The 16,777-nt window shown below is 47.4% G+C and overlaps 1 protein-coding gene across 2 annotated transcripts in view; it reads left to right on the top strand.

The window, feature by feature from the left end:
- EVA1C (eva-1 homolog C) overlaps nt 1-13,259 on the top strand; it is an 84,153-nt gene extending 70,894 nt beyond the window's left edge. For both annotated transcript variants that reach the window (XM_060009815.1, XM_060009814.1), the window contains 3 exons: nt 1,983-2,063; nt 3,801-3,890; nt 12,699-13,259. In XM_060009815.1, the coding sequence (XP_059865798.1) occupies nt 1,983-2,063; nt 3,801-3,890; nt 12,699-13,093 (566 nt within the window). In that variant the 3' untranslated portion in view covers nt 13,094-13,259. The remainder of the gene's footprint in view (nt 1-1,982; nt 2,064-3,800; nt 3,891-12,698) is intronic.
- The last annotated feature ends 3,518 nt before the right edge of the window (nt 13,260-16,777 follow it).

Genomic DNA, 16,777 nt, shown 5'->3' with positions numbered 1-16,777 from the left:
TAGGGAGCCCAGCCCTCCTGCGGCTGTATCTCGACTACAGGCCAAGAGGCAGACGTGGGAAAGAAACACCACCCCTGCAGAGAGGACTTAACTCCTGCCGAGGAATCAGGGCGCAGAAGTGATGGAGAGGTTGTTCATCAGAAAGCATCCGGGGCAGCACAGCCCAGCTGTCTGGGGCACCGCCGGCGTCCCAGGATCAGCAGTGTGCCTGCCCCTTGGTCGGCCAAGGAGCATTCCCGGGGGGAGGGGTGGACAGCTTACGCCGCCTCTGTCCCCATCACTGTGCCGCCCTGGAAAGTGACCCTCGCTGCTGACGGTCACAAAGGCGCCAGGGCCTCCTGCACGTGGAAAATTCACAATTTAGGAACGTCCTCTGGTTGTTGATCCTGGGACATCCCCAAAAGACTTTTGTTAAGCACTTTGAGAAAGGAAATGAGGTTTTCTTGCTGCTGAAGATGGCTTACCAGCTCTTTTCCAAAAAATCAGTGCAGTTGAACTTGCCCGGTTTGTATTGGCTTCACTTCTATTTCCTGTTGCCACTTCTCCCAGATACCAGCTGAGCCGAAGAACAAACAAAAATAATTTTCTGTAGCGAAAACATTTGGTTTCCTCTCCCTCCTCCCAGCTGGCTGCAGTGCACTGGCTCTTCAGAATTCTTGCTTTGCCCCCCTGCTCAGCTCCTGCTACCGTCTTGTCCGCTTTGCCTGGGGGGTCTTGAGATCCGGATGGTTTATTCTTAAGGTCAGTTTGGAAGAATCTTTAACCATCTTCCAAGGGAGTCTGTTTCACGGCCCTCTCTCTCCATCCTTCTGTCATCCTTTCTTATAATACTGAGAGCTGCATTCTAGCACAGAGACTTCGAATTCTCTCAGGGTTATTAAGGAAGGAGTGAGTTAGAGAGAGTGAACAAAAAGTGGAATCGCAGCCGGGAGAGGTCGGTGATGAGTTTTGAGTTGGTCCCATTCATTTTGTTTCACTGTGTCTCAGGGAAGTTGATGTTCAGAGTGAACAGCGTTATTGAGGTGTGATTTACATACCTTAAAATTCACCCGTTGTAAGTAAAAATGATCCAGTGATTTCTGGTAGATTTACAGAGCTGTGCAGCCTTCACCACACTCCAATTTTAAAATATTTCCAAGATCCCCAAAGTTCTCTCACGCCCATTTGCGGTCAGTCCCCATCCCCACTCCTGTCCTCGGCAACCACGAATTTACTTTCTGTCTCTTTTTCTGAAGATTTCATAGGAATGGAATCATACCATATGTGGTCTTCCGTGTCTGGCTTCTTTCACTGAGCATAATGTTTTTGAAGTTCATCCGTGTCGTAGCAAGTGTCAGGGCAGTCGGTCTTCTGTATCTGGGGGTTGCACATCTGTGGATTCAACCAACCACAGACAGAAAATATTCGGAAAAAAATTCCAGAATGTTGTAAAAAGCACAACTTGAATTTCCTGCACACTGACAACTATTTACATAGCATTTACACTGTATTTACAACTATTTACATAACATTTACAGTATATTAGGTATTGTAAGGAATCTAGAGATGATTTAAAGTACACGGGAGGATGTGCCTAGGTTACATGCAAACCATATGCTATGTGTATTAGGGACTTGAGTGTCTGTGGATTTTGGTATCCAAGATGGGTCCTGGAACCAATCCCCCAAGGATACCGAAAGATGATTATACTTCATTCCTTGTTATTGCTAAATATCATTCAATTGGATAGATATGCCATATCTTGTTTATTTGTTCTCTATGTTGTTTTTTTTTAAATACTGCAAGATAGGCCTAAAGTTTAACCTTTCTGGGACATTTGATGATCACATGGGTACCGTTGGTGTATGTATGTGAGTGTATTGGACAAGCAGAGTGATTTATGTACTGATTTGAAACTTGATCTCTTTTTGTCTTATCTACATTGCATTTTAAAGTTGTATTATGTGTACAAAGTATTTAAAATATTTCTTTTTGGTTTTTAGTTCCCAAGAATATACTCACAGCGATCGATCCATCCGTTGCTAATCTAAAACCTTCTGTGAAACAGAAAGACGGTGACTATGGTAAGGTTACCATACATACTTACTCGCAGCATTTCTCTTTAAGAGAAGGTGAACAGCCCCATGTGACCGCAGGTGGGTGCACGCTGGTTGGGATGGAAGGTGTGTGAGCTGCCAGCTCTGAGGATGGCAGTGCTGTGGCGGATGGTTGCAAACGGTGGCCAGCATTTTGTGCTTTAAATTATAAATAGGATAAATCCCCCTTCCATTCCCTGTCTTATTTCCTAAAAGAAAAGTCACCTTGAAAAGAGATCTGCTCCGAAATAAATCTGGGGTTCCTGGATTATCCGACGAGCTTGTTGGAAAGAGGATCACATAGGGCAGCGGTCCCCAACCTTTTTTTTGGCAGCTGGGACCAATTTCGTGGAAGACAATTTTTCCACAGACCGGGGCTTGTGGGGTGGGGGGGATGGTTTCGGGATGATTCAAGTGCATTCCATTTATTGTGCACTGTATTTCTATTATTATTACATTGTAATATATAATACAGTAAGTATACACCTCACCATAATGCTGACAGGAGGCGGAGCTCAGGCGGTAATGCAGACGATGGGGAGCGGCTGTAAATACAGATGAAGCTTCGCTTGCTCACCTCCGCTCACCACCTGCTGTGCCGTCCAGTTCCTAACAGGCCACAGACTGATACCAGTCTGTGGCCCAGGGGACGGGGACCTCTGCCATAGGGAGCCTGGGTGGGCCGCACCCAGGCTGGACCCGTGTGCCTCTATCCACAGGTGCCCTTCTTCCTGAGGTTTTCACCGGCCTTTTGCAAATAAGGGGATGAACGTTTTGGTCTTCTTATCAAATCTAGAATGGAGTTCAGACCCAGATCCTTGGGGCTCTTGATAGAAATTACAGAGCCCCCCCCCCACAAGACAATCTATATAAGGTATTGCACTTTGCAGGTTGAGAATTGGTCTTGTGTTACTTTGATTACATTTATGAAATTTTCCCCCTAAGAATAAAACTAAAGTGTGCTTGTTATGGAGCACACAGGAAAGCACCAAGAAATAGAACTCACCCTTAGTCTCAAAGCTTAGAGATAACTATTGTTAGTAGCCTACGTTCTTCTAGTTCCAGCCCTCCAGCTCTCCACCAGGCTCTGCTTCTCCCAGCCTCTCCCAGCCCCTCTAAGAGGGCCTTCTAAGAGGGCTCCCACCCAGATCCCATGGATATCCTGGTCCCCCTGGAGTGGAGGCCTGAGAGCCGTGTCTGACCTTCCCAGGGGTCCCCAGGGCCCTTAGGCTACCCCATCAGGGGCTCCCTAAGCTCCATCGCAGCAGCTTAACCAGGCATCCGAAGCCAGAGCTGCCCTGTGTTCTGCTTCATTTCCAAAAACGTAGCCCAACACAACCTCCCTCCATAATTCCAGGCCTTCTTATCTGTGGTGAACAGAGCAGACAGCAGCTCTGTGGTTAAGTGGGACATTATTAAATCTCCCAGAGGCGTGATGAGTGCCATTGCCTTAAAATGGGAAAATAAATGTGTTCCCTTCTGCGGTAGAGTAGATGAGTGAAGTTGGAACCAACACACTTTAGAATTTCTGAATCCCTTTTATCACTTAATATTTTCAGAGACTGCTTACTAAATGCTCTTCCTGGCTTAGTCTTCCCTAATTTTGTCAGAGGCCCACTTATTGGATCTCTATGACTTTTTATGTATTATGGCAGTCCTGGATTAGGAAAAAATGCATACTGTGAACAGTTGTGATTAATCGATCTTGCATTTTTTACGAAACAGGTATAAACTTTGACCCAAGGAAACCAAGAGTTCTGAGGAAAGATGGAGCTATTGTTAGCCACTCCCTGGCAGCATTTGCTTACCTTCGAGGTAGGTCAGTGAATTAATAACGGATTTACTGAATTCTTACTCACAAATGCTCTGTTTAATTACAACACTTGGTTGGCTAAAGAAAAAGGACTTTAAGTTTGACACAGCAACTGCAATCTTGAACAATCCAGAAACACAGAGGCCTGAATTTAGGTATGCTTGCCACTGGCAACCAACGAGAGAACCACACAGGGAAGTAGCAAAGGCTAAAGTCACACTATGTAGCAGTTGGGCTCCATGGGAATTTTCCACTTTGCAAAGTAGGAAGCTGAGGAATGCATTTTCCAGCTGTAAAATTTGGGAAGGGCATAGGATTATTGAATTCCACCCTTGGCTGGGAGAAAATTGGGCTGAAAGATGACTTGGTGAACAAAACAGGTCATGCTCTGTGAAAGGAGAGCCCCTTTCTGAGTCGCCAGCGTTACTTCTCACGGTTCCAAGGTTTCCCTTGATAATCTTCCCCTTCAGGATCAGTCAGACTCAGCCCTCCTTAATGAGCAGAGCCCCAGTTGCTCAGGTGCATGCTACCTTTCCTCACCAGCCTCACTGCTCACCTCTGGAGAGACCGTATTTTGGAATGTCAACTCTGCAAGTTTCGACAATGCCTGCCTGACTCTGTTCAGAGAGCCAGAACCTCAGAAGACTTTTGTAAAATACATGGTAATACAATGCATTACGGCATTACTTACTCAAGGCCTGCCAGAGCTGGGGCTGTTTGGAGTAAGCCTTCCTCAGAAGAAAATAAAGGCTTAAGGAAACATCTCAACACAGGAGATAGAACAGTCTTGGGACCTCCTTACCAATATCCTCCCTGTGTGGTGGTTGTGTGGTTGTTGAGAATCTTCTCTTTTCTAACCATCCTTCCATTTCTGTTTCTTGCTGTTCCGGACAATTGTCATAGTTAAGAGATGTAAGGATTTTTACTGTTGAAAATATCACATATTTTCAAAGTCCCCGGAGAGCCCCTTGGAGGAAAGACATCATGAAAATCCTTCACTCAGAGGAGCAACTAGGAGGATGCTTATGTGATGCGGCCATTCTGGACCCTGTCAGTTCCTCTCAACAACTGCCTTGGTCAGCTCAGGCAACCATAACAAGATACCATGGGCCCGGTGGCTTAAACAACAGAACTGTATTTTCTTCCAGGCTGGAAGGCCATGATCAAGGAGCTGGCAGGCTTGGTTTCTGGTGAGGGCTCTCTTCATGGCTTGTAAACAAACTGCCTTCCCCCTATGTCTTCACACAGCAGGGAGGGAAAGAGAGAGAGAGAGAGAGCTCTAGGTGTCTCTCTTTTTTTTTAAATTGAATTATAGTTGATTTACAATGTTGTGTTAATTTCTGCTGTACAGCAAAGTGATTTAGTTCTACATATATATACATACTTTTTCATATTATTTTCCATTATGGTTTATCACAGGCTACTGAATATAGTTCCCTGTGCTATACAGTAGGACCTTGTTGTTTATCCATTCTATATATAATAGTTTGCATCTGCTAATCCTAAACTCCCAGTCCATCCCTCCCCCACCCTCCCTCACCCTTGGCAACTACAAGTCTGTTCTCTATGCCTATGACTCTGTTGCTGTTTCGTAGATATGTTCATTTATGTCATATTTTAGGTCCCCCTTGGTGTCTCTCCTTATAAGGACACTAATCCTGTTGGATCAGGGCCCCACCCGTATGACCCCATTGAACTGTAATTACCTCCTTATAGGTTCTATCTCCAAATATAGTCATATTCATTCAACACATGAATCTGAGGGGGACACAATACAGTCCATAGTAGTGACCTTGAGAGAGGGACTCTTATCCCCTATTCTGCACACAGGGAAGCTGAGGCTCAGAGGAGTTGAGCCAGGTGCCTGTGGACACCAAGTGGCTGGCAACAGGGCAGGATTCAGACTCAGCAGATATAAAACCTGCCCTCCAGCTTCTCCAAGAGAGATGCATGCCTTTCAGAATTTTGAAGGATGGAAACCTCATGACCTCGAGTGATCTAAGTTAGACTGCCTCCATCCCTGTCTAACCTTTTACACACTCATCGCTCCCAGAAGTCGTTGGAGAGATTTATCTGTTAAACACCCATCTCTCCACTAGACATTAACTATTTCAAGTACAGATGTTTGTCACCTTAGTCATTGTCATATCCTACTGCCTGGGACAGAGCTGGCACAGAGTAGGTGCACCCTAAGATGGTCACTTAATAAGTGACCATATGAAGAGTCCTCCTTTGGTGTCTTGAGCTGTCCTGTGCCTAATCATCTCCCTGTATTTGCTGTTTGTAGGTATTAAATTTTTAAGGAATGTGAGGACTTGGTGGGTTGTTACTTGGTTTTATAGAGGGATGTTTAGGCCGAAATTTCATGACAGAGAGAAAGAGGCTCTGAACGTGTGGTGTCAGGTGTTAGTGAAATGAAGTTGCTATAGGAGTTCATTTGTCAAATCACAGAGGCTCACCAAGTCGTAGGGAAACAGGGACATCTGCACTTGCTGGTGAATTTCCTGGGCATGTCTCCCTCTGGGTGGTCACTCTAGAGGTCCCCAGCCCACCTCGTCCTCCTCACGAGGCAGGCCAGCACACTGCAGCGAAGGGCAGGACGTCAGGCTGAGCTGTTTCACCACGAGCGTCACACGTGAGAGCGTCACCCTCATCGTCGTTAGAAGGCGGTGCCCCAGCCAGCTCTCAGTGGCATCCTTACCCTTGTTGCAGGGATAGGATCTGAAGGCTGGACTGGGCTCCCTGGGCACCCACCAAAGGGAGGAGACCCTCCTACAGGAGGGACCCCGACAGGAGCCACCAAGAGTGAGCTGGGAAGATTCTGGCAAAATCAGCTAAACAGACAGTAGATTGAGCAAATCCAGAAGGATGTTTCCCCAGGTCAGGCTGTAGGTAGCTTTGCTCTATTAGTGCAGCCAAGTTCACATGAAGGACCAGCAGACCAGGACCTAGAATCAAGGGGCCTGTCCTGGGGTGCTGAGACACAGAGGCTGCTGGAACAGACACAAGGATACCAAGGGTCCCTGGTGAATGATTCTGCTTTGGGCCATTTAAATGATCTGTGAGACATTTTCTTAGGAGTGTTAGAATTTACCCTCCTCTCAGTAATGTAGACCTACTCCTTGAATTCATTCTAGAATTTTGATCATGGGTCTGAAGAAACTCATAGAGAATTTTTGATATTCGGGAAATGGAAAGAGGTGCCTGTGTGTGTGTGTGTGTGTGTGTGTGTTTGTGTGCCTGTGTGTGTGTGCCTGTGTGTGTGTGTGTGTGTGTGTGTGTGTGTGTGTGTGTGTCTGTATTGGAGGCTTGCAGAAGGCAGTTAGCTGGCTCAGCCATTGTACCTCTGCAGGTTGTTCTCAAGGAGACTTAGTTAGACAGCCTGGCTCAGAGCTTGATGTCCTCCATTCCACCTAGTTAGTGTTTTACTGGGTGCCCTCGTGGCCCAATATTTCAGCCCCGGCCTTGGGCTTGGGCCTGTGTGTGTCTTCGGCCTCTGGAAGCGCTCACTGTGGACTTGCGGGGTGCATGGGGTAACTGGGGCCATGGGTGAGAAAGCAGCGCTTCTCCTGAGTTGGGAGGGCGTCATTGTTTCATATGAAAGGAACTCCAGGCTATCAGGCAAACCCCCATTGAAATAGAAAGTATCATAACACATTCCAGAGTTGAAGTTACACGATCCCCTGTCAGGGAGGACGATGGGAAATCAGCGCCGCCTTGTCACAGAGGTGTGGATTCTGAAGTGTTCCCACGGCCTCTAATCTTTGGTTCCATGACAGAAAGTTATTATCACATCCCTAAGTGCTGTCAGACCAGGCCCAATACTCTTTGTGCTTTCACCCAACGGTAGCAGGGCCCCAAGGGGTGGAACCCTCGCCCCAGCCTCTCGGTGTCTTATTTGGACACAAATAAGTTTGAGCTGGAGCTTGTGTTGGCTCCAGACCAGGGATCTAAGGGTCAAGGGGCCTTAAAGGCCGCGGGCCACCATGGTGAGATTCCCGAGGGCTTGCTACTGCTGATGAAATTAAAGCCATTCGCTTGAGCCTGTGATGAACTAAGGCTAAAATGAGAATAAGACCGACAATAGCACAGTGTGAAGATTCTGTTTGACAAGGAGACTAATGCCTTTATTTTAACAGGACGCATTCAGTATAATAGGAAAAGGGGTCACAAAAGCCTAAAGTGGTCCAATTGATTTTAGAAAACAGACGGTGTCCCCTTAGTTTAAAGCCTGGGGCTTTGGAGAGAACCCTGGCCCCGAGCTTGGGGTCCCAGCCAAGCAGTGGCTATGGACACATTAAATGGCTGTGACAGGAAGAGTTGAGCCAGTTCTCCACCAGGGCTCCATTTAACTAAGATCTGGTGATTCTCTGACTCCAGACTAGTTGGTTCAGGTGACTAGGAAGCCTTATTTCCAACGGGCTTTCCAAGAGTTGCCATGTTCTCCATCTTTGATTATTGGATATTAGCAGACTTGGTGCAAACATGGCCTGAAGAGTGATCACTTGGCAGGAGGTACACCGGAGCCAAGAGGCACCTAGGGTCTGATGAGTGAGAAGCGCTCCTGGCAATAGAATCCACACCCTCCCTCCCCGGGAGCAGAGGGAGAGAGGAAGAAAGGCAGCTAACGTTATGGAGCCCCCAACCCACAGGGCACCAAGCCTCGTGCCGTAGACCCATGACCCCTCCCTTCAAGCACGCAGCAGATAGCTGTGTCACCCCTGCTTCGGGCCAGGCACTGGGGATTTGGTGAAAAACAAGGTTGTTCAGTCCCAGTCTGCACGGAGCTTGCATTCTATGGCGGGCGAAGGGCGGGGGGGAGGACAAAACACACTCAGCAACTTAGTGCCATTCCAGAGGCTATGAGACCTAATGACAGGGGAGACCTGGTCCAGACTGGGGGTGGGGTCACGGAGGGCTGGATGAAGAGGGGAGAAAGAACATTCCAGACAGAAGGAACAGCACGTGCAAAAGCGCCAAGGTGCGAAGCCGTCTGGCCCCTTCGAGGGATGGAGAGAGGCCAGTGGGTGGGAAAGCAGAAAGCAGAGGGATGAGTCTTTGGAGTTGAACTTGGGGAGGGTAGTTCCATGGACCAGGTCCTAGCAAGCTTCGTAGGCAGTGGTCTGGGTTTGATTTTTACCTTACGGGAGGAGGGGGACCGTTCATAGGTTTTAAGTAGGGGAGTGATGTGAGCTGATGTGCATTTTTAAAAAGATTACAGTGGCCACGGTGGGGAAGATGGATGAGAGGGGCAAGAGAGGAGAGAGGAGACCAGCTGGGGGTGGGGAGGATGGAGAAGAGAAGTGTTATCACTCCTGTTTTTCAGATAAATTCACTAGATCAAAAGACACCTTAATGAAAGGAAAATACAAGCCACTTACCCAGAGATATTCACAATGTATATACCGTCTAACGATCAATATCAAGAATATATAGAAACTATACATAGATACAGATATATTTTATGTGTAAGAAGAAAAGCACACACAACCCCATTTAAAAAGTGGGCACATGACCTGAGACAGCATTTTGAGATGACGGATAGGTAAGTATCTGAAGAGATGTGTACATAACTGGGGATCAGGGAAATACAAGTCAAGCCATAGTGAGATGCAATTTTATACTCATATGATTGGAAAAATGTTAGAAGCCTGTCCATACTCAGTGCTGGAGAAGATGAGGATTTGGAAACCACGTTGGCAGTATTTCCCCAATTCACATGCCTTACAGCTCATCCGGTTGCCCTCCTAGGTCAGTAGCCGAGACCGACACTTGCAGATATTCACCAGGGACATGTACAGGAATGGTCACAGCTACAAGGCCCACATATAGAAACCTGGCAGCCCCCCAGATGCCCATCAGCAGGAGAGCGAGTGAATAAACCACAGTGTAGTCAAGATAGCGGAATAACATGCAGCAATATACTGTCAAGTTCAAGCCAAACCCCCAACGCTGTAACGTTACACCTTTTTCATAAAGCTTTTAGGAATACATAGAGGTGCGATAAGCTATGTATAAAGGCAAGTGGGGGAGTAACGAGCATGGAATTCAGGTGGTAGTTACCTTGATGGGAGGAGGCTGGGGGGAGGGGAACCCACAGGTTAGACATGGTTATTGTCAAGGCTCTAACTCCCACGTGGGGGGCTTATTCACAGCGCAGGTGCTGATTACAGAATTTAAAGTAATTAATTAAATAAATAAACATAAAGGAAGGCCGCGTATTGACCGATAAACAGAATGTGTCATATCCTGAGGATTATGGTGAGTTTAATTCTGTCCACCTGGAGTCTTTAAAAAGAAGTAGCGGGGCTTCCCTGGTGGCGCAGTGGCTGGGAGTCCGCCTGCCGATGCAGGGGACGCGGGTTCGTGCCCAGGTCCGGGAAGATCCCACATGCCGCGGAGCGGCTGGGCCCGTTAGCCATGGCCGCTGAGCCTGCGCGTCCGGAGCCTGTGCTCCGCGACGGGAGAGGCCACAACAGTGAGAGGCCCGCGTACCGCAAAATAAATAAATAAATAAATAAATAAAATAAAATAAAAAGAAGTAGAGATGGGAAAGGAATGGGGGACAGTAACTAGCCCACAGTTACCCACCTGTCTGGGGCAGAGCCAGACCTTAAATCCTCCTTGATCCTGGCCTGAGTACCTGATTCACCCATGAGACCACCACTGGGAATGATGGTCTCGTGGGCGAGGAGAGAAGGGGGCTGTGGGTGATCTGGTCTCCCAGAAGCTTGACCAGCATGGGATCTTTCTGCCTGGAGCTGGCCCTGTCCTGAACCGGGTTGGCTGGAAAAGGTTACAAGTGGATGGGACTCCATTCGCCCATCGGCAGCGCTCCTTCCAGGCACTGCAGGAAGGTGATGGCTACAGGCGTGGCTGTCAGTGGGCTCAAGGCTTACGCTTTCCCAGGAGGAAGAGGAGATGAATTGTGGCTGCACAGAAAGCCCGTATCCGAGTCCATGAGGACAGGAAGGACTGGAGAGGACAGTGGCCAGGAGGCTTGGGAAGGGGGGGCCGGAGGCAGCGGGGAGAGGAAAGGAGGTTTCAAAGGAAAGGGAGGTGAGAGTGAAGCTGGGAGTGATGAGTCCACTCCCAGCAGAGGCTTTGATGTGCAGGGGGAGGAGAAACGATTTGCCCCATCAGATCAGGGCCTCGGGTCTTAGCAGCATTTTGTGGTTTACAGTTTAATGATTGCGTCCCAAATGCCAGTCTTCCAATCCCTGTTCTACCACCACTCCCAGAAATGAACACAGCACAAAGGATGTGTGTCTCTATCTGACCAAATCTTCAAAATACCTTGACCCTTAGGAAGAATATATTGTTATTAATAGCACTACAGACACAGCTCACTGCCCCTCCCCTGGCCAAAATCAGTTTTGCATTCAGACTTCTGTGTCTTAGAGAGAGTGATGAGATGGTGCTCGTAGGGGCGACGGCAACAAAGGACATTTGGGTCCAGTGAATTGAGCTGCAAGTGAAGGAAGCCGAATAGGGAAGTTGCATGTTTCAAGGAGATAACGTGTCCCCCCTTAGATCTCTCCTGTCAGATCACAGCAGCTAGATCCCTTGACTGTACATGAAACTTAACAACTGTCAAGTTCTGAACCTCCAGTCTGCACCGCTGGGGAGGGACCGAGGCAGTGAAGACAACAGTCATCATTATATTCGAGTCTAGTGAACGAGGAGGCCACGTGCCTGGCGGAGGCTGGTTCCGTCGAGACGTAGGAGCAAACGGCCAGTGCACATCTCACAAGCTGCTTGCAGCTCAGGAGCTGGGTTCCTGTCCTGGCTGCAGCTAAAGAGGCCAGCTGAGCTCAGACAGTGGCTCGCCTAGACCTCAGCTTGAGTCTCCGTATCAGTGATCCACAAATACGGCCCACGGGCTGATTTTGTAAATAAAGTTTTATTAGAACACAGCCACACCTGTATCATCTTTCGTGTTACAACAGCACAGTTGAGTAGCTGCAACACAGACTGTACGGCCCACAAAGCCTTAAAATATGTACTATCTGACCTTTTGACAGAAGGGTCAGAAAAATCTGTCAACTCCTGACCTATATTAGGAAGTTAGCTGGATCATTACTTCCCAAAATGGGAGTGCTAACACCTCAGGGGGTACACAGCTGAAAAGTAATAGTCCTTTCCACGCAGGGTTAATGTAAGGATTAAACATATGTAAAGATTTAGACCAGGGTACATAGTACAAATTAGCATTCTTTCTATTTCTATTGTACAGTTATTTGGAGGTTGAACTTTTACTACCAGAACTTTTATTTCTATTTATTTTTTAATCTAAAATTAAGCTTTGTAACATTTACTATATTAGTACTTACATTCATATGTATACTTTATATGTAAATTAATTTTTCAAAATTTACTACTATTAATAATAGCTAACAGTTTATTGAACATTTGTTGTGTGTCATTGAGTGTTCTGAGAGCTTCACAGGAATTAACTCTGACAGAAAGGGGCTTCTGGCCCCATTTTACAGGTGAAGGAACTGAGGAACAGAGAGGTGATGTAATTCGCCGAACGTCACACTACTAGGGAATGACAGATCTGCATTTGAACTCAGGAGGGCCCAGCTTCTCAGGTCCTTTGCTATGTGTCCTCTCATAAACATACACATGTTGACTATATATGCTCCAAACCTTTTCTTTCTTTTTAATTAGTGGGGGTATATGATCAGTTAGGTGTGGATGGTCTCGGAGACGCTGTCCAGGACTGCACGTATCTGCTTCTGTGCGACTTTGGCCTGGTGAAGACTGACAGCTCCCCCGCGTCCTGACGTGTTCTCTTTCCCTTACAGCCCACCCTGAAAGAGCTGCCCTGCTGTTCGTGTCCAGTGTTTGCATTGGTCTTGCACTCACACTGTGTGCCTTGGTCATCAGAGTGTCCTGCACCAAGGACTTCCGGGAGCTGCAGCTGGCGAGGGAGCACCTGGTGCCAGGAAGCGACAAAGCCGGGGAGGACAGCCAGGATGAGGAGGGGGAGGAGGACTCCTCCGACTCCGACTTTCCGGGGGAACTGTCGGGGTTTCGTAGGACTACATATCCTGTCTACAGTTCCATAGAGGCTGCAGAGCTGGCAGAAAGGATTGAGCGCAGGGAGCAAATCATCCAGGAGATATGGATGAACAGTGGTCTGGACACTTCCCTCCCAAGAAACATGAGCCAGTTCTACTGGAAACCAGATGCATCTTGATGTGATCACACTTTCCGAAGAGGGAAGGGTTGAGAAGGCCCCTCCAGTTCTGTTTCACTCGTACCTTCTATGAAGGAGAACTTGTCATGTCATCCAATACTGAGGAAGCCAGAAAGTTCTTAAAGGGACATTTCAAACTGTTTACAGCACATTTCAAAATAAATATGGAGGGAAGAAGTCTTGGTTTTCTGTATTTATTTAAATTCATGTCTATATGCTAACAGAACTAGAGTTCACATTTATTGAGCACTTATAATGCCAGGCACTGTTCTAGCTGCTTTTCATGTATTAAGTCATTTAATGCTCACGACAACTTCGGGAGATGGTGCTGTCATTATCGTTTTACAGATGGGTAAACAGAAGATCCCTATCTATCCATAAAGGAATTATACTAATATTCACAATGGCAAGCGTGAGTTCAGTCACTCCACGTTCACTGGTGGTAGACTTTAATCACTAACATAATTTGTTTAGAGAAGGGATTGGCAAAGTTTGTTTTCTTTTTAAGGGAAAGATAATATTTTAGGCATCGTAGGTCAGACAGGTCTGCCACAACTACTCACCTCTGACCCTGGAGCTCAAAAGCAGCCACAGCTAATAGGTAATGAATGAACACAGCTGTGTTTCAATAAAACTTTATTTGTGGGAACTGCAATCTGAAATTAACTTTCGTATGTCACATATTTCTCGTTTTTTAATCAATTATTTTAAAATGTAAAAGCCATTCTTAGCTCATGGGCTGTCCAGTAGCCTACAGGCAGTAGACTAGATTTGGCCTGCCTCCTGATTTTGTAAATAAAGTATGGTTTATAACGCCTAAAACATTTACCCTTGCAGGAAAAGCTTGCTGACCCCCGACTTAGATGAAAACTACAGAATTTCTAGTGGTAAAAAAACAGTCGACCAGATTCCCCAGCAGCCTGTGGGCAAGGATCAAGTCGAGCTACCTTTCAAATTATTGCAAAAAAATAGGTCCTGCCATATTAGGGGGAGGGGCAGGTGAAGAAGTAAAAGAAAAAGGAGTTGAGGAAACAAGATTCCTGGTGGGAGAACTGGTGATGGTTTCTTTTAGAAGGCGCCCCCTGGTGGACAGGAGGCTTATAGCTGTGGAGAATAAGAAAAGAATTTTTTTCTCTTTCTTGTTCTAGGGGGCTTAGAGCATTAAAATGATGGTGTTGACTGTGAATGAGGTCTCCCTGCCTTATCTTACTTCATCATCACATCAGCCCTGCAAGCAGGCATATGTAGATGAGGGAGCTGAAGGCTGACAGTACTGGGGCCAAGTCATACGGTACAAAGTGCTGGAGCTGGCTCAGCTGTAAGGTGATCAGGAAATACTAGCTGTTCCCTCAGGAACCCCAGTAACGACAGGTAGGACAGGAGGCATTTCTCTTTCAGCCCCCAGATCCTGAGGGCGAAAGGCCCATCCGAGGAATCCAGAGGAGGGGGTGGTGTGGAGGGAGGGGCCTGTCTCTCATCAACTAGCCCAGCTGCCTGGAGGGCAGAGGGGCTGCAGTTTTGTTTGTTTTTTAAAATTCAGTTTGTCCTAGTTCATTCATTCTGCTATAACAAAAACACCATAGACCAAGTGGCTTATAAAACCACAGAAATTTATTTCTCACGGTTTTGGAGGCTGGAAGTCCAAGATCAAGGGGCCAGGGTCTGGTGAGAGCCTGGCTTCCTGGCTCGTAGCTGGCGGTCTCACTGGGTCCCCACGTGGCAGAAAGGCTGGGAGCTCTCTGGGGTCTCCTTTATAAGGGCACTAATCTTATCCAGGGAGGCTCTGCCCTCATGACCTGATCACCTCCCAAAGGCCCCACCTCCAAATACAATGGGTGTTAGGATTTACTCTGAGTTTGGGGGGAACACAAACATTTGGTCTACGCCAGAGATGAAATTCACACGAAGTAAGATTAACCATTTTAAAGCACACAATTCAGTGGCTTTTAGTACATTCACAGTGTCATGGGACCACCACTTCTATCTAGTTCCAAAACATTTTCAACATCAGAAAATAAAACCCCCTACCCATTCAGCAGTCACTCCCCATTCCGCCTTCCCTCCAGCCCCTGGCAGCTACCTCTCTACTTTCTGTCTCTATGCATTCACTTATCCTGGAGGGTTCATATAAAGGGAATCACACATATAAATGTAATCTTTTGTCACTGGCATCTTTCGTGTAGCATAATGTCCTCAAGGTGATCCACGTTGTAGCATGAATCAGTACTTTCTTCCTTTTCATGGCTGAATAATATTCCACTATATGTATAGGCCACATTGAGTTCATTAATTCATCCATTGGTAGACATCTGGGTTGCTTCCACTTTAGGCTACTGTGAATAGTGCTGCTGTAAACATTCATGTGTGTTTTCTTTTTCTTTTTTATCTTTTGGCCACACTGCACAGCATGTGGGATCTTAGTTCCCTGACTAGGGATCGAACCTGTGCCCCCTGCACTGGCAGCACAGAGTCTTAACCACTGGACCGCCAGGGAAGCCCCTCGTGTGGTATTTTAACAGCAGTGAAACCACATAAAACGGCAACCGCAGATAAAGTTGATGAGATATCTCGCGGATTCCATTCAACCGAGGGAAGGGGGAGTGAAGGTGAGTCAGAGTGAAACCCCCTTTCTCACCCCCGCTTCTGCCAGTTTCAGAGGGTGCTTCCCTTACACTTACCTGCGAAGGTGGGAGAGTAGAGACTGGTCCAGAGGGGTACCATATGGACAGGCGGGGGTCGTGTGGGCAGAGCTGAAATGCCTCAGCACCTCCAGGAACCCGAGTCCTCCATCTTTAATGGAGGGAATTGGGAGAAGTTGACAGGGCGAAGATGACTCGCCTTCAGTCTGTCATTAGAGATAAATCTGTTCTAGGTCATAGCAGAGAATGAACATATGGCCCCATTGTCTAACTTCTTCATGAGGATTTTGTTCTAATCAAAGAGAATCCTTGTCCTTTTATTTCCTGAGCTTTGAAGCACTTTGAAACTGTCTCAGGTCCCAGAACAGCCTCCGCCATGGTCTCCAGTTCTAATTCCCAAGCAGCATCTTCTCTGGCTCCGTGAATGTAACCGCTGTCCTTCCGATGACCTTGTGCAGCTAAAGAGAGAGCACGCGCCAGCTGAAGGTTTTCACTTTTCCAGTTGGAGGAAGAGCTGTGCCCACACTGACCTCCGTCTCAAAGCTCTTGTTGAATGCCGCGTTGGATCTTCCCTTATCTGCGTCTCCCCCCCAACACCAACCCACGTGCACACTCCTCCCAGGACCCCCGAGGAGGCAGCTGGAAGACAGGCCGGCCAAAGCGAGGGGCAGTCTTTGGCCTGATCAAAAGCAACGAGTTGTTTATTTGCATTTTCTGAGCCCAAGAGAAGAATGTCACGGTCTTCTCATGGAAGGAGCCTGAGAGGTCCTGCTGAGAATGTGTTTGGACGGGCACCACGCCCAGGAGGAAAAGGACCAAACCAGATTTGGATGAAGGATTTCTGATGGAGCGCGGTGGCTGGTGGAAGCTCCCAGGTGGAATTCCACCCGGGGAGTGTGAGGCACACATGGGCTGCTGCTTCTAAGTTCTGTGTTTCTCTGGGCCACAGACACCCCACTGTTTCCAAGCTGTGGGGTTCCGGAAGTCCTGTGCCAAGAGGCCAGCTCTCGGTGGGAGGTTTGCACGTGTCACTACCTCAGTTACT

The sequence above is a fragment of the Delphinus delphis genome, chromosome 4 (genome assembly GCF_949987515.2).
Source record: "Delphinus delphis chromosome 4, mDelDel1.2, whole genome shotgun sequence".
NCBI classification, from domain to species: domain Eukaryota; kingdom Metazoa; phylum Chordata; class Mammalia; order Artiodactyla; family Delphinidae; genus Delphinus; species Delphinus delphis.
This window is presented reverse-complemented; position numbering and strand designations above follow the sequence as displayed.